Source organism: Parasteatoda tepidariorum, chromosome X2, assembly GCF_043381705.1.
Source record: "Parasteatoda tepidariorum isolate YZ-2023 chromosome X2, CAS_Ptep_4.0, whole genome shotgun sequence".
Lineage (NCBI taxonomy): Eukaryota > Metazoa > Arthropoda > Arachnida > Araneae > Theridiidae > Parasteatoda > Parasteatoda tepidariorum.
This window is the reverse complement of record NC_092215.1, coordinates 29,586,764-29,606,252: the sequence shown is the minus strand read 5'-3', so window position 1 is coordinate 29,606,252 and position 19,489 is coordinate 29,586,764. Positions and strand designations below refer to the sequence as shown.

Sequence of the window (19,489 nt, the reverse complement as noted above, 5' to 3'; positions counted from 1 at the left end):
TTTGTGTGTATATATATATATATATATATATATATATAAAAATGTAACTTTATTTTTTCCCCTCGGTACTGATATTCAACTAATGAATAATTAATAATTCAGATAGTTTACATAAAATGAAAATTATCTGGAATATTAGAGTTATGTATATTTTTTATAAGTTTCAAATCAACTGTTCATATTTCAACTATCAGTTTGCAAATAATGTATTTTGTACTATTGCAGATATATTTTCATATATTATCATTACAAAGAGAAATATACTGGGAACTTGGAAACATTACATGTGCTGCCTATGCTTTGGATGATATTGATACCATTAACAGTCAAACTGGAGAAATTAATAAACTCTCCGTTCTTAATCTTGTTGTGTATGGGGTGAGATAATACTTTATGCCATCTTGTATATACTTTCTTTTCATTTAAATAATTATATTTAGTTGATAGATAGACAAAATCTTCCGTAATAATCCCGTCCGCAGCATTTCAAGTTTCTAAGATTTGCATTTGACTGTAGGCACGTACCCCACGACGTGCAAGGAAACATGGGAGGCTCGACCAGTCCATTATTTTTTATATTACAACATTAAGATAGTTGATGAGTACCATATATTTTCTTTGCTTGCAGGTAAAATCAAGCTAAATCACACGTAGCATCTTTCTCGTTCAGAAGCAACTTTTTTTTAAAGTTCTTTTCTTCTGAACCATCTGTCATGAACATATAATTAACAATAACATAATTGACATAATTAACACAATTAACATAAGTAACACAATTAACATAATTAGCTTAATTAACATAATTAGCATAATTAACAAAATTAATATAATTAACATAATCAACATATTGCATATAATTAACATATAATTGGCATTAACATATAATCTGCATAGGAAAAAAACTAATTTTGTTAAACGTTTTATTATGCTTCTTAGATATTAACATTCAACGTACCATAACCAGTTATAAGATCGGTTATCGGTTGTATTGTATTGTATTGTATTGTAAAATGTTAGTATGTTTAGTGTTCATAACTCTTTAGATTCCATAATTAATAACTCTTTAATAACTCTTATTAATAACTCTTTAGCCAAATAAACTTCCAGTGGGGAGGCTTGACCCATTTAGTACATTGAGCAATCATTGATAAAAAGGTAGCTAATTTAAGTGAAAATAATTTTTAGAAAATAGATGACAAACATTACTACTACAACTACTTAAATTTTTATTTGACCATTTTTTTCCAAGAAATTTCTGTGTAATAGTATTATATTCAAAAAAATATTTTTTTTTAAAGTCAGAGACTCTTAACCGAAAACTTGTTTCAAATTCCTATTAATTTGAATTCAATTTTAGGAAAAAATAGATCATTTGGACATGCTAAGTGGTGTCCTAGCTGATCTTCTCAACGCTAAGTGGAACAAATTTGTTAAGTTCAGGTAAGTTCACAACATATTTCACAATATTTTTTTTAAAATAAAGATAAAAACTCAACTGGCTAACGCATTATATTTGACGAATTTCATTCTTTTTTCTTTTTTTTCCAGATTCTTTCGCCAATTCTTAACCTTCTTCTTATATTTTGCAATTTCCTTAAGCTGTTTTGTTATGAGACCTGGACCATCAATTCCAAAGTCGTACAAACACCATAATCACTCACATTTTATGCATTCAACATCAACTACTATGTCACCAATCAATATTAATTTAACATCTGACGTTGATCAATGTTATTTATTGAACGCTGATAAACCATCTGATTATGTAAGTAAACTTTTTAAATCATTTTTAAAAATGCATTAGATTATTCTAAGAATGAAGCGTTTTTGAGTTACAAATAATAACAGTATTGAATTAAAGAGAATTAGATGTTATCACTTAATACCGTACTTTTACAATTTTCATCCAAAAAATTTATGAATAGAATTACAAAGGATGAATATATTAATTTACTTTCGAATTACAGAAAATTACAATGAATTACAGAGAATGACAATATTGAATTACAGAGATTTACAATATTGAATTACAGAGATTTACAATGTTGAATTACAGAGATTTAATATGTTGAATTACAGAGATTTAATATGTTGAATTACAGGGAATTGCAATATTGAACTATAGAGATTTATAATGTGGAATTACAAAGATTTGCAATGTTGAATAACAGAGATTTACAATGTTGAATAACAGAGATTTACAATGTTGAATTACAGAAAATTTCAATATTTTCATTTTTTAAAGATATTTCTCCATACATTTTTCACTTAAAAAATTTATTAATCGTTTTTTTCTAAGAAACACAACTTTGACGGATTCTGCGCAAAACCCTTCTTGAATTTATAGGTATTTTAGCTGATATAATATTGCTGTTTTACTTTTAACTACATTTATTAACTACTGTTTACTAATAAATTAATATGAAACTTAATAGAAAATAATTACAAAATTCAAAATTTAATCGAATTTTTAATAAAAGTGTAACAACACTTTGAAAAAAGAATAATTTAATTGTTTGTTAAGGATATAAACTAGAGGTATACCTTTTTTTCCAAATTTTCAATTTTACATTATATTTTTAATTTCGCCTCGAGACAGAAAAAATTGTGCCGAAAGAAAATGGAGTTCTATTTTTATATAAGTATTTTCTAGATAAATATGAGTAATTTCGAAAAGAAAAATGACACCCATATTTTTATGCGAAACTGATTTCAAATGAAATTCCACGTTACAAAAAATTTTAAAAAAATTGCAAAGTATCCCCCTAATGTTAGATATATATATATTCTTTTGAATTCGCGTCTTTGGGACTAGGTAAGAACTTTTAAAAAAAAATTCTTTAAGCATTTCTAAACTTAAATGGAATTTTAGAAATACAATGAACCCATATTTTAATATAAAACTAGTTTTAATAAATTTGGCATTCTAAAAAAATGTATTTATTCGAATATTTTACTCTAAAAACAAATTTTAAAAATTTCATACTTTTTTTAGATATATTTGAATATTTTTGGAAAATTTGAAGCAAATACTTTAATATGAAACGAGTTTTTTGCAATGTAAAATTTTATGAAAAAACTCGTAAAGTTACGTTTTCCTGATAGAAGTGCCTTATATACTTTGCACTCAGCGTGCTTTGGACTAGATAAGATATTTTTAAAATGTTTATAATACTATTTTTAGATGTATATGAGTATTTTCGGATAATGTTACGCTCATATCTTAATATAAAATCAGTTTCAAAGTAATTCAGCGTTTCAGAAATTAAAAATCCACATATTATATACCCTAGCGTCGACATATTATATATAGCGTCGACTTATATACTTTCGACTTATCATGTTTTGATCTAAATAAGATTTTTTTTTTTAATTTTCTGTAAGTATTTTTAGATGCATATATAGGCCTTTTTTTTTATAACCGCTGTTGAGCAACAGACCTAATTTTTTGGGGTTAACAACAACTAATGTTCAACTCAGTCTTGTAATTTTGAATCCTATCCAGAGAACAAAGGAACTTCTGGATCAACTATTGGGAGAAGTTTGCTTTCGTGGAGAACTTTTTGATGGAACTAACCCGCATTCGCGTTACATGGAGGTGAAAACAACGAAAACCTCCATGTAAAGCAATATAAAAATATTAGGAAAACGTTTTCCTAAATTGCGTCATCTATATTTTAATATGAATCCAGTTTTAAAATAATACAAAGAATTATAATAAATTCGAAAATTCGCAAACTGTCCACGGGCCCCTTAAGCTATAGACTTATATTTCCTCCTAATAAAAGTTTTTTTTAAGAATTTTCTTATTCCGCTTAGTCATTGATTGGATGATCTCTGATTTGATGCTTTGCTCCCTCTCCGTAAGATACCGCTTCATTATCAGTATCACATGTATACTGTACACAAAAAATCAACATCATATTGCTTTTTTTTAATTTAATGATCTGATTTGCACATATATTGATTCAGTTTTAATTGCTTAAGGTGCTAATCAAAAATATAAAAAATATTATTTAGACAATATTTTAAGTAACAAAATCAGACATATAAGTCCCCTTTTTCTGAATAAATATACTGTTTTTAATTTTTAATTTATCTATTTTTTCAGTTATTTTTTTTGTTGGCTCTCAAAAATCGTAGGGGTGTTAGCCACAAATTGAAAAAATTATCCTAGTATAGTTTGTCTAAAGTAAAAACTCCCCCCGCTTCACAGTCTGAGCCGTCTTTTGCTTATGGAAACAAGAACGTTGTTCTGAATACACTATTTGTACCAAATTTATTGGTGGAGCTTATTGTTTAATAAACAAAAAAATTAGTATTTTAAGGCTCAAACTTTTCAATCCAAACTTGTCGAAAATAAGTATTTCAAGAAACGATGTGTTTTCGTGTCTGATTTCGTAACATAAAATATCGTTAGTACAAGTTGATTAAAATATTTCATCTTAGTCTTTTTCAACAATAAAAATTGCCTACTAATAGGTGAAAACCAAATCACTTGATCAAAGGTTATTAAGATGTTCTGTTTTTTGCGCACAGTAAACATACCTGTCATGTTCATTAAATCAAATTTTAAATGTATGTTAAGTTTGGCCAATGCAAACAGCTTTGATAAATTCCACAACTGTTTTGATCAGTATCAATTTAATAATTTATTTAGATCAATTTTAAATTATTTAAGATAAATTTATTTTAATAACTTTTTTAAGCACAAGTCTAATTACTTGACATTAAGTGATGATAAAACTTTCTGTTTTTTTGCAGGTTCGATTTGTATTGGAATTTTTAACTCTTGCAGGAGCCATGCTTTATTTATTTGATGCTTTCAGAGAACTTAGATTTTTAGGCTATCAAACATTTACGCAAAATATGGTGAATATTTATTACATTTAGTAATTCTTGCTATTAATTAGACAACAATAATATAGACATTTCATTTTACCATCTGTTTTCTTAAATAACTTCCCTGCAGCAATGTTGAAAAGGCCGTAACCCATGCCCAGTTTTGAGAAATCTTGACCGAATAAGGACTAAAGGGACCATTATCTTTTAATATATAGCCTAGATAGGCCTAAAATAGAATTGTTCGATTCGTTATATAGATTGAATTTCATTATATATAGATTCAGCACTGTCGTGGGGCAAACCAGTTCGACAACCCAAAATTTGCATACACAAAACACTTCTCACTTTTTTTCGCTCATAATTTTCACATTTTCCTACATTTAATTTTGTGGTTGCTACCGCTGTTAATATCATTCGTCCTCGGCAATTGTCTTCATCTCGGCATTGCATACACAAAACACTTCTCACTTTTTTTCTCTCATAATTTTCAAATTTTCCTACATTTAATTTTGTGGTTGCTATCGCTGTTAATATCATTCGTCCTCAGCAATTGTCTTCAATGTATTAAGGGGGGACCCCACCCTGAGATAGTAAAATATTAACGATTTTCTTGAATTTTTGTTAAGTAATAGAGACAATGCAGAGACTCCTTGTTTTTTTATGTTATTTAGCTACAATTTAAGTCTCTTTCAAAATTTTTCTTTTACAAAATAATAAAAAATAAGTTGGTGGCAGCTCCGTGTGTGGCTGGTCAACAAAAAGTAGCACCTCACTAGCCTCATGGATTTAGAAGACCTGAAACATAGGAAAACGATGTAGATTTTCTGAAACATAAAGACACTATCTAAAAAGCAGCATAGAAGTTTTTTGATTTTCGCAAAATAACCAAAATGGCGCAACTTAAAAAAAAGTTAAGTTTTTCGTTAAAAAAATATTCATTAAAATACTAATATAAAATCGAAATATAAAAATGTCAAAAAAATTCTATGCTAAGCTATGCTAATAATTCTATTATATTATATTCTATTATAAAGAATATATTTTTAAGTAATTTAAAATAAAGAACAGCTTATTTTGTTGTATAGATCATGAAAAAAAGTTAGGCCAGGTCAAAAAACAGCGCTTCGAAAAAAACGCGTTTAAAGTTTTGACTTATGGTAGGGGAAAACGTTTAATTGCATATATATAATTGTCGATAAATGAAATGCCTACAATAAGTTTCTATATACAGTCAACAGAATGGATGAGACACAAAAAAATTGTCGTCCTTCCTAATCCGGCCGAACGGGCCATTCTACCTGCTTAGCGACGACTCTCTATTTTCCGGTATAACCTCTAAACGAAGTTAGGTACCGAGAAATCGCTTTAGACAGACATTAGGAAGGGTACTAAGATTCGAAAAATGCAATAAATTTTTTTTCTAATTTTTGAAATATTCAGGGTGGGGTCCCCCCTTAAGTATTTGCACAGATCCGTAAAATACCACATCTTGTCTTGGAAGTCTTAATATTTTATTTTTATCACAAATCTGTTGCATAATTAATGTACATAAGTTTAGATATTTTTTTTACGCACGGGGCAAAATATCTGGTAGTCATATGCATACAATAAATTATCAACAGTTTTAATATTCCTATGTACTTTTTTTCATGCAAATATGTATAAATTTTAATAACAACAATTATTTTCTCTTGCTGATTTACGCTACTTTTTAATCTGTTCTACAGATGACAGTTCCTTCTAGAGTTCTGTTTATGTGCTCTTGTAGTATGTTAATGATAATGATTCCTCTAAGGATGGCTTGTTCACACCAAGGGGAAGATTTAAGCGCTGTGTTTGTTATGTTAACTACAGCTCCATATTTTCTTTTCTTTTGCAGGTAAATATCATTAATTTCTCTCATTTTTTATTTTAGTGCGGTAAATATCTATAAACTACTGTTACAGGAATGCAGAAAAATGATAAGGGTATTTGTCTTTACATAAAATTTGATGAAGACATTTTCTCAGGGGAGAAAATTAGTGATAATATTAATTAAAGTTCTTCAAAATGCGAGTGTAAAGGTTTATTTATTTATTCATTTTCAGCAGAAAGGAACAAGTTTTTATACAAATATTTGATCTTACCAAATTCGAGTGTTAGGATTTCAAATCTGAAATTAGTTTTGCTCCAAAAGGTACAGATTTTTTTATTGGCAATTTTAATCCATTTTTTGGTCGAAACATGCAATTTTAAAAACGTTATATATAACAAGGGGTAGCGTAAGTGTTGCGACAAACTTCTAGGAGAGTTAGTGTACATCATCAGGATTAGAATTTCTCACAATGCCCGGAAACATCGTTGTACGCAGCTAGGAGAGCTTTCCCAATATGATGCGTTCAGAAGCAGAAAAAGAAACAGTTCATAGTAGGGTAGTATGAGGATATTTCCGGGCATGGGTTCCCGTACAATTTTAATCCTGATGATGCGCCCTAACTCCCCTAAAAGTTTGACACAAGATTTATGTGACCACCTATTACATGTACCGTTTTTAAATTCGTACATTTCGACAAAAAATAGACTAAAAATGTCGTTTAAAAAAAAACTGTTGCTTGAAGAGAGAAGCCGATTGCAGATTTGAACTCAGCTATCCGAAAGTATCTAAAATCTGTAGAAAAATCTCATGCGGCAGAAAATAAAATTGTTCCCTAGTGTTGTTATTATTATTTAATAAGTCGGAAAAATGTTTCAACTTGCTGAGATTAGAAATTTTGAGGTAAATTTCGATAATTATACTAAAGCTACTGAACCAACAACCTTTTGACAAAAAATGTACGTTTTAAATTTTTAAATAAATAAAAATTGGACTTGATTTAATTTTTTAAATATTAAATACACTTTGAGCCTAAAATAAAAATAGTGAGTTATTTTATCATCATCATCACAACAGTCCATGCAGTTCTCCTTGTCGCCAGATATTGCCAGCTCAATACTCTGATTGTTTTGAAAGCCACGTTAATCGAGTCTATCCATCTAAGTTCTGGATTCTGTAGTTTCTTAATTTTGAATGTAAGTATTTTTTGTTTTGCAATACTTTCCAATTACCAAATGAAAAAAAAAATTAAACTAGCGTTAAATTAAAAAGGCAACTTTCCCGCTCAGTTTATGAAACTACTGATTCAACATAGAAGAAGAAGTAGCAGGCATTATTTTTAATTATTTAAAATTAGCAAACAAAATGTGTTTAAAATACCATTTGAAAGAAAGTTATACTTCAGCAAAATAAGGTATACTTAAATCGATTTAAGCTCGGGAATCAATATGGTATCGGGGATATAATCGAATTAAGCATAGAGCAACAAGATATTGTTGTTTTGATATTAGTTTCTATACATTATCTTAAACGACAGCGTTCTAATATAATAAAAGGTAGCCTCAATTTATCTATAAATTGAGGACGCTTATTCGAATACCCTTATATTTATAGTATACTTCAGTAACTCAAGGTATACGTAAATCAAGGTTTACTTAAATCAATTTAAATTCGGGTATCAATAGTGCAAAGGGGGTACCTTGGCGAGCAAAGAACAAGAACTTGGCGAACAATCGATTTAAGTTAGAAACAACAAAAAATCGTTGTTTTGATATAAATTTCCTTGTATCATCATAAATAGCAGAGTTCTAATAAAATGAAAGGTAGCCTCAAGGCTAGCTATAAATTGAGGAGGCTTATTCAAATACCCTTATTTTTGTAGTATACTTTAGTAAATCAATGGATACTTTAGTAAATCAAGGTGTATACCTTAGTAAATCAGAAGAGGATACTAATCAATGGATACTTTAGTAAATCAAGATATGCCTTGATAAATTAAGGTATACTTTAGTAAATAAAGGTATACTTAAATAAATATAAGCTCCGGTATCAATAGGGTATCGGGAATATAATCGATTTGAGTTAAGAGCAACATTGTATCATTGTTTTGATATTAAATTCCGTATTGTATCGTAAATATCAACGTTCTAATCCAGTGTTTCCCAAACTTATGACTTTTGTGTACCCTTTCTAAATTTTTCGTAACCCTGCGATCCACTAATAAAAAAATTAATGTATTAATTACACACAAAAGTTAAAAATCACAACTGTCTGTTGACACCACTAATTATGAACTGTTAACTCTGCAAAAAATAGCCAATAGAAAAATACGTAATTGTAAATTGTCATGGCTAGCTTTGTTTTTAAATAAAAATTTTTGAAATTTTCGTTTGTGGCAAGATACTTCGCATAAGAACGCGTACCCCCGCTAAACTGTTCCCGTACCCCTGAGGGTACGCGCACCACTTTTTGGGAAACACTGTTCTAATCTAATAAAAAGTAGCCCCAAGTTTAGCTATAAATTGAAGGCGTTTATCCAAGTACCCTTATTCTAAACTAATGAATATTTCATTTTGAATATTCTTTTTGCGTTTATGTAATTATTCCAGTTTAAATTTTCATATTAAATTTAATTTAATACCATAACTATAAATAAGTTTTATGGCCTAATGACAGTTATTTATTGAAATTTTTATTTAAATAATTTATAATTATTGCCTAGTTAAATTATTGCATACTAAAGAAGAATTTACGCAGAAAAATTTTTTTATTTAAGGATTAGTTAGAATTCATAATGAGACATAATGCAAAGAAGCTTTGAAATAATAAATTTTGAATATTATTTTTTGAATTTGTGGTCTTAAAAGAGAATCGTATTATGACTTATACATAATTCTGCCTACTTTTTTTATTACCTTTGATGCAATTTTGTCGGTAAAACTGCGAAGCCAAATTAAATCTGCTGCGCCTGCGGTCGTTCTGGGCTAGTTCTGCTTATAATTTTAAAACAAATTATTTTATGATACCGCAAAAAGTTAAATATATGTAATTAATAGCTTTCTTAATAGTTATTATGTATATATTTAATAGTATGTGGTAAACTAAAATATTTTTTATTAAAAGTTCAGTAATGACTTTTCGATAGTTAAACAATAAAAGTTTATCATATCAACTAATTTATAATATCTAAAATTGTAGACAAATTAAAGTTTAACTTTAAAAATTTTTGCCCTCTAACTTAACTTTAATAACTGCTTTTTAACTTAAAAAAATTATTAAAAGCTAATTTTTAATCTTCTTTAAATTAAGTTTCAGTTATACTTAATTAATTTTCAATACTTTAAAGTAGAACAAAATGAAGTAATAAAATTCTATTGATAGTGCAGTTAATTTCTAATTAATTGAACCATTAGATGTAATATTAATTGTTAGTTGCTAATTTTCGCCTTTTAAAACTTTCAAACCTGCCAATGAATCATATAAATACAAATACTCTCCTCAGATAAGTTTTTTGAACTTTTCAATGGTTTTTCAGATCAGTAAGAAGGTTCTGCTTATATATACGTTGAAATAACTTATCAATAATAATAAGTTAAGAAAGTATAGCAGTAAATTTAAAATATTAAATTGAAACATCATTATTAAAATAAGTGAATGCTTGGATCTTTTTAACAGATGTTAAAATATAAAGTAATGCATCCGGAAGGTAATATTCATGAAACTAACTTGTTACCAAAAATTGAATTAAAATAGTTTTTCTCCGCTTTCCCATTTTTCCATTGTGATGAAATATATTTATGTAAGTTACATTGCAACAAAAAATGTTAAACGCGTGAAAAATTTAGCCAGACAAATTCTTATTTTTCCAAACTAAATAACTAGATGGCAGCACTACAATTCAATCATAGTACAAACGTTAGTCCCATTTTCTCTGATCAGAAAATAAAATTTGAAGAGAAAATATCCGTATGAAATTAGTCGAAAAAAATATAAACATAATTATTTGGTTAATAAATAAATTTAAAATTTTAAAATTAAATAAATTTTCAATGCTAATAACTGATTTTTTTAAACTATTAATGTGTTTGCAATACTTCTTATGACTTAAAATATCTAAAACCTTTGTAAATCAAAATTATGTATTTCTTTGAAAAGACTATTTTTTCATGGCAATGAAATATTTTCATGTGTTTCAAATGAAGGCTTTTATTTTTATGGGTAAAAATTTCATGTATTCCAAAAATCTAAAATTAAGTTATCCCACAATTAAAAAAAATATCAAATAATTTGTGAAGTTGTTTAAACACCGGTACATTCAGTAACATTTGTGCGGGGAAAAAAAATCCACTGAAATTTTACTCATCTGAGTATTTTCTATTGGATCATATTGTAATTTTACTGTTATATTCATAATCATAAAATGTTAAATCAAATGAATATTTAAACGTTTGTAAAAATATCGAAAAATTAAGGCTTACGACCCATAATGACTACTTAAATGATAAAGAAGTTATAACATAAAACTTATAAATCATATAAATCTTGTTAAATTTAAGTTATAACCAATTTAAAAAATTCTATTGTCACTTACTGATGCATTTTTAATCTATGAAAGAGAATTCAATGAAAATTTACTAATTTTAGATTTTTTTTCCCTTTCTTTTATGATTAGTTTATTTTAAAAAATTAACTAATTGGTGGTTAATTTTTTTATGATAAAGGCCTGAAATAAACATTTGAAAAACTAGACATTACTCTAAATTTTCTTTTGCAATATTAAATAATTAATCCGAATCTCATTTAGGTTACTCTTGAACTCTTATATTTTTTTAACTTTTGAAAAATCTTTATTCACAAGTTATTCCTTTTAAATCAAAATAAACATAACAGCAGTTTGAGAAACGGACTCTATCTTAAAGATCTTTCTCAATTTTCTTAGGGAGGCATTTTGAGCTATGTCCATTTTTTCAAACACACACTTCAAATTAAGTCCCTTTTTAAAACATGCTCTTCAAATTAAGTTCTTTTTCTAAGCATGCATTTCAAAATAAGTTCCTTTTTTAAACATGTACTTCAAATTAAGTTCCTTTTTTAAACATGCATTTCAAATTAAGCTCCTTTTTTAAACATGTACTTCAAATTAAGTTCCTTTCTTAAAGACGCACTTCAAATTAAGTTTATTTTTTAAACATGTATTTCAAACTAAGTTCCTTTTTTAAGGACGCACTTCAAATTAAGTTTACTTTTTAAACGTGCACTTCAAATTAAGTTCATTTTTTTAAAGACGTACTTCAAATTAAATCCTTTTTTTTATACACGCACTTCAAATTAAGTCCATTTTCTTCAGCATAAATTTTGAGTTATACACGTCTTTTAAGCTGCATATTTATATATTATATTTATTTTAGTTATTTGTTTATCTTTTTTACATATTTTGAGCTATAGTTATTTTTTCAACTATTTACTGAAGCGCGCAATTTCAGCTGCTTACCCGAAATAATAACCGATGACAATGTTTCTATGGATTTTCTCTAAAGCAACAATAAAAAGTATAACTAATATTGTTTTCTTTCTCCAATACTAACAGACGAACTGAATTCAGTAAAATATTGTTTTTAAAATATCGCTTTCATTTATTTCCGGGAAGAGCTAACTTTCAATATTTCAGAGCTTTATAATGATGACTAGTAGACAACTAGTTAACTAAAAACCGATTCATTGAAAGAAGGATATAGTTAAGGGGGAAATAGTTAACTGTTTTGCATGTTTCTACCTTCTCAGGAATAATAATGAGCCTTGAAGACAATGAAAAATAAAAAAAACACCCATGAAAAGTTACATTTTATTCGAAAGCCAATAAGAATGTAAATAAATAAAAAAAACTTGTACGCTTTAGTTCGTATTTAATTTCATTTATTGAGAAAATGTCAATTAATAATCCAAGAAAACAATAAAACTATAATAATTTATTGTAAATGAAATATCTGACGAAAGACTCCAGAGAATCTTGCTTAAAAGTTTAAAAAAAAACGAAAAAAAAAAAACAGGATGCATCGAGGGGTGATGTCTCTAATATAAAATTATTATATATATATATATATATTGCACTACAAAATTCTTTATTTTAATTTAACATTAACTCATAAAAGGACAACAAAACAATAAACATGATATTTTTCAGAAACTTCTCTTATAGTATAGTTTTAAAATTATAGAAATAGTTAAAATAAACTCGAGCTTGATGTTGTGAAGTAATTCAATAAATCATATGATCTATGTAGAATTTTAAAAAAAAAATAATAAAAAAATTGAAGAACATTTTAATTTTTCGATTCAGATGCACAACAAAAAAATTCCAGATAAATTACAGTAAAAAGTACTGCCGCCCTGAGTGCAGCATACATAAAATCCATTTTTACCATAAAATTTTATCACGTAATATATTATTAAAAATATTTACTTAATTACAGTCATTCAGTAACTTTACACTGAATATTACTTTAAAAATTGCAATATATCGGATTTTTTTGATCCATAAAATTTTACGGCAAAAATAGATTTTATGGTAAAAAGTACCGGTCCCTGAGTGCCGGTACTTTTCATCGGAATTTGGTTCGGAGTTTTTTGCAGAGTAATTAAATTTATTTTATTCAACGTGAATAAACAAAGGAATATATTGCTTTTTATTAGTATTTTTTTCAGATATTTTTATTTAACCAAGAATTAAAGAAGATTCTGATGTCACATGTGCTCACCTTGGAAATATTGTTTTAATCATCTGAATTAACGGCATTAGTTCATCACCTGCCCTCTATAGCGCGTGGAAATGCATTTTATCCTGATTTGTCCCACTCAGCCACTGATGTTTTTCTTGTTTTGCTTTTCATATTTTTTCTCTCTCGACTACTGTGGGTTTTCTAACTTCATTTCTCATTCTTATTTTTCCAATTTTCATATGGCAACTTTACATCTTATATTTCAAATAATTCTTTCTTCTTTTCATTCACGTCTATCAAGTCTTGAAAACGGGCTCCTATATTTGAAGCTCTTAAAACATATCGACTGTTATTTTCTTTTTATGTATTTTTGAAGCGAATAAAATTTTTTAATTAGTCAATAAGAAAATAGTTAGTCAAGATAGAGTTTTAATTAGAAAATAATTAGTCAAGATAGAGTTTTAATAAGAAAATAATTAGTCAAGATAGAGTTTTAATAAGAAAATAATTAGTCAAGATAGAGTTTTAATAAGAAAATAATTAGTCAACACTGAGTTACAATAAGAAAATAATTAGTCAACACTGAGTTTTAATAAATGAATTTTTTTTCTGTTGATATAAAATGGTTTTATTCAACAAAACTATTAGGATTGTAAATAAGAAGTTTTAACTTTGTAATACAATAATCTGCATATTTTTAGCCTAAAAGTTTTTCTGACAGATCTTAGTTTGATTGAACATAAATCATTTATACAATTTAACCTTATTTACTTTTCACGAGTTGCATTTTTTTCCCAATTCTACAATTGACTACCATTTATAAAATTTATGGTTACTTTTAAGTATGCAATTCACATTAACTTCCAGTTCATACAATTAACGTTAACTTTGATTTATGCAAATCGAATTAATCTTTATTTCTTACAATTAACGTTAACTTTTATTCATGAAATTTAAATTAACTTTTAATTCGTACAATTAGCATTAACGTTTATTCATACAATTTAAATTAGCTATTAATTCATATAATTAACATTAACTTTAATTTATACAACTAACATAAATTTTTAATTCTTAAACTTTTCTTTAACTGTCATTCAAATAATTTACAATAAATTTTTAATTCATACAATTAACGTTAATAGTCCTTCATACAGTTTGAAACAGTTTTTGATTCTTACAATTGACGCTAACTTTCATTTATGCTATCCCCATTAACTTTTAATTACTATAGTTAACGTTAACTTTAATTTATGCAATTTCCATTTAATCTTATTTCTTACAATTAGTGTTGACTTTCATTTATGCAATTTACATTAACTTTCAATTCTTACAATTAACTCTAACTTTCATTTATACAATTCCCATTACCTTTTAATTCTTAAAATTAACGTTAACTTTTAGTTATACAATTTACATTAACTTTCAATTTACCCAATTAATGTTATTCTCATAACTAATGTTATTCTTAACGTATTAAACATTTAATTCTAAAAATTAACTTTAATTTTATCTATATAATTTGCTTTAACTTTTAATTCTTACAATTAACTTTAGCTTTCATTTATAAAATTTACATTAATTTTTAAATCTTAAAATTAACGTAATTTTCATTTATACAAGTAACGTTAACTTTCATTTATACAATTAACTTTAACTTTCATTCCGAAAAGCTTCATTCATATTAGAACTTTTCATTTAGGTCATCTTTATTGTGTTGAATAGGAATGTGATAGTCATTTTGACCTTAAACAGGAAACCTGTTTTAGTGTTTTGATAAGAGGCTCTGAAGTTTTTAAAGCTTATTTCCGTTCCATAGAATGCATTATTTCGTTCGCAAAATACTTTCTATTTTGTTTTACTTATACAAAAAATCAGAAACATCAAACCAGTTCTTTAATTTATTTTGGTTTAGAAATTTGAATCCCTCAGATGAAATTCCTTACCTTGATTTCAAAACAATAGAATTAAGTAGATAGGGTTTCTTTATCTATTTTTACCAATTATATTCAGAATAGTTGAATCTAAGCAATTTTTTCTATCGTCATAAGGAATCTTTTTCATAAAAGGAATAATGGCGTAGTTGGAAATAACTTTTAGCTTTACCATTAAGCGTTTATAACTTTTATACAGTTTAATTCTCAATATAAATACTTTGGATTTATAAATGTGATGAAATTTTATGTAAAAGTTAAGCTTTGCTTTTCTTTTAATTCCTTTAATTGTAAATTGATAAACTTTATTTTAATTCTTACAAACATATTTTTTATTTTTATTTTATATAAATGCAACAAGACACGCCAGTTTCATCACAAAGTATAAATAACGAACAGTTTTATGTTTCACAATAGAAAAGCTTTGTTCATAAAGCTTTGCTCATAATTTTTCAGATTACATATTAATTAGAAAATATATTTCTACTTTATTGTACTTTTTTTCATTTCTGTTATATTTTATTTATCTTTCTTTTACTGTAATAAAATAAAAAAAATTTCGAATAAATGTTATCAAAGGATTATTTAAAATATATTTTAGGAATAAAAAAAGTAGAAACTTCGCCAAACTTGCCTTTTATAAAAAAATATTTTCCCCCTTATTATTAAACTTATTTAATTTTGCATTAATTTCTGAGAGTAATCATATAACTTACAGAGAGCATTGTTTTAAATGATATTTTTGTCTTGCATTTTTTTTTCTTTTTAGGAAAGTAATTTCTTTTTAAAAGAGTATAATGTTTCAAAGCATGCAATAAAACAGTTGAGTTTCGTTACAATTAAACCTTACGAATACACTGTTCGGAAATGAAAAAAAAAATTCATTGTTCTTTGCTTAAACTATCTTCTTTTCTTATTTACCTTTTTAAAAAGGACAAAAACTGCAAAGAAAATTGCTCGAAACTTTTCATGTTTTCAAGATATTCAAATAAAACTTTTTTCTTTAGTTACAAAAGACGATTGACTACAAAATTATGGAGGAAAAAAAATTTTCGCGCATCGCGCATTTTTTCATTTTATTTTATTTTTGCACTACTTAAATACTCTTATCTTGCATACTTTTAAGTGAACTTTTTTCTAATTTTAAAAAAAATTGAATTTAATTTTAAATTGCTATGAAAATTTTATATCATTTTACTGAATATTTTTAAGTTAAAGCAAAAAACAGACCAAAAAAAATTTTTTTTTATAAAAATGTCCATATCTCGATAAATATTTAAGCTACAATTACGAAATTATATGCAGTTGCTAAAAATAACAATTAAAGTAATCGATACAAGTTACAAGCTCATTGATTAATTATCTGGCACAGGGTGTTTGAAAATACTTGTTTTCTTTCATAATTTACTGTAGGCCCCTCAAACCCATGAAAGCTTTAAACCTTACTGCAAAGTATGAAAACATCGCATGCACAAAATAACTCTGAAGTTACAAAATAATCTTCTGACTATTTCTTGAGAAATGTAATAAAATGTTACAAAGCTGAAAAGCATTTATAAAAAGTATTTTTAAATGAGGTATAAATTTTAAATAAGCATAAACAGCAACTAAAAGAACATTTTTAAAAACAATAGGAAGCAATACTTAATATTTTTTAATTAAGAAAATTAGAAATTTTTTTTAAAAAATCTAGAAAACAAAACAACAAAAAGATATATTCCTCTCGTCAGTTAATATGATAATAGCAGCAAAATAATGCTTTCTAACATTGTATTAATGTAGCCAAAGCAAAATATATCGATGCAATAATGTGAGGAGCTCCAAAAAAACTAAGAAAATAAGAAACCTTTTAGAAAATAAAACAAATAAATCAAAAGTTCAGGAAAAACTTGAGAAAAAAAATTCGAAGAAGTACTAAAACTAGTATTTTTGCATTCAAATTTGTAATTTTGTATAATTTTGCACAATCATATATTGTGATTATGAAATTAAAGTAGCTTTATAAAGTTTTAATTTTCTTCCATTCTTTTGACTGAACGAATAGTAGGTGTACTCAGCATTAACGATTCTAAGAAGGAGGAAAACTGATAAAATTTTATTTTTTTTCCGGTAAATGCTTTCGTCAGACACCTATTTAATCTAAGTAGTAAATTGCTAAAAATAGAACACGCGATATATGGCGAGAACGTAACATTTGCCATCTGCTTGAAATAGAAATGGTTTTAAGCTCGTGAAATTATCTATAAATTAAAAGATAATTTTAAATGCTGTAAAATACATAACGAAAACGCGTAATTATGAAATCATTTATGTAAAACTGTAAATAATAAACGAACAACTAAATATGTGAACAAAACTTAACTCTATTAATTTAAAAACTTATCCAAAATATAGACTTTTAAAAGGCTTGGAACAAGTTGAACAATAATATCGTTCAAAAATTTCTAATATAAACAAAGTATAGAGAATTTGTCATGTTTTCGAACTTTTTGAACTCGATAATTTTAATCCTATAGTTAAATTTGAACTAAAATATGATTTAATTTAGCACTTTATTAGGGTTGTTGTAAATTAGTACAATAGTATAGCTCAAGGCGTTTTAATATTTCTAACATGTGTGCAGATCTCTAAAACCTTTAACTTTTGATACTAAAAAAAAATAATAAAAAATAATAGGCACACTATTTTTACACCTCCAGTATTGTTTGAAAATGTATAAAATATCAGAAAATAATCGTGAACATCGAAAATTTTGAAGCCCTTATTGTGTTAAATTCAATTAATTAATCCTGAGGTTACGGTTTGACAGGGTTACGGTCTGGACAACCTAGAGAATAGATCGAATTCGATTAATGATTCCTGAGATTCACCCATATGAATTGGTCCAATTTTTCTGAGAGTGCTATAAAATTTTTAAAAATGAATCTAAAATATATAGTAGATAAATTTGTAATAAAAATTATATGTTAAAAGCTAATTAATACATAGATATTTCGTTGATGCTTCTTTATTATGATTATTGTTTTAAAATGGAAAAAATAAAGGTACCGTTCATATACTGTACCGTTGATTACAATAGGTAATTTGAGCATTCATAATATATAAATTAGTTCAATATTTAATTTTCTTTTTGGAAAACAAATTTATATTAATTTAGTAAAAAATTACGTGTGGTAAAATTCTTTTTAATACTCCTTTTTCCATCTAATTTTGGAAATAGCATCTGAGATAAAAGAGTTTATTAATGTGCAAGAAATATTAATTTAAAAGCATATTAATTGAAGCGGAGAACGCAATATTTTTTCTACTTTTATTTCTTTTTCACTACGATAAGTAATTAATTGAATTAGCAGGTAACTGCATTAATTTTCATTAGAGTTAATGTAAATCGATGTGAGTCTGCATTTAGAAATTAATTTTAATTTGAAAAACGAAAGCATAAAACAAAATTGTGACTTGTCTTTTTTTAGAAAAAAAATATGATGTAGAACTAATTAAAATAAACATTTCAAAAGCATTTCTCATTTTTATCAATATTTAGAATGGTTGAAATTAAATAACTTTGTCGATGACTGTAAATCCTATATTTGTATAATATTTTTAATTAATAAAAGATGTTTTCAGTTTCCTATCAGCACTTAATAATTTATTTTCAAAATATAATTTAATTTTTTCGAAATATAATTCTATTTAATTTATAAGGCCTTTACTCATATCATGCTTTTCATAGAATAATTCTATACAATAATATGAAGTATTTTCCAGTTCTTTCAACATTTAATAATTTAATTTCAAATGTAATTTCAATGCTGGTCGTCTGTATTAGCCTTTTCATTCATATATATAATTTAATCGAAGCACTGTTTCATTTCTATCAGTGTTTAACATTTTGTCTTTAAATATTTCCTAACTTACATTTATTAAAAGATATATTTTAAGTTGCTATTAACATTTAATATATTAGTACTAAATTATAATGTTGTTCTTGGAGCAATAACTTCCGTCACAATATTTCGTAATATATTAGATATGTATTCATTTATATTAGAAATTTTTAAGATTTTATCTATATTAAATAATAAATATTTCTTCGCACGAACAATATTTTTCATTTATTAATACGAGATATTTAGAATTTCTAC

The 19,489-nt window shown here is 26.2% G+C and overlaps 1 protein-coding gene across 1 annotated transcript in view; it reads left to right on the top strand.

Annotated features, from left to right (window-relative positions):
• The window catches only part of LOC107450968 (transient receptor potential cation channel subfamily V member nanchung), a 107,903-nt gene that overhangs the window by 5,516 nt on the left and 82,898 nt on the right, over positions 1 to 19,489 (top strand). The window contains exons 7-11 of the mRNA XM_071188148.1: positions 226 to 378; positions 1,358 to 1,440; positions 1,549 to 1,765; positions 4,765 to 4,872; positions 6,573 to 6,724. Of these exons, the coding sequence (XP_071044249.1) occupies positions 226 to 378; positions 1,358 to 1,440; positions 1,549 to 1,765; positions 4,765 to 4,872; positions 6,573 to 6,724 (713 nt within the window). The remainder of the gene's footprint in view (positions 1 to 225; positions 379 to 1,357; positions 1,441 to 1,548; positions 1,766 to 4,764; positions 4,873 to 6,572; positions 6,725 to 19,489) is intronic.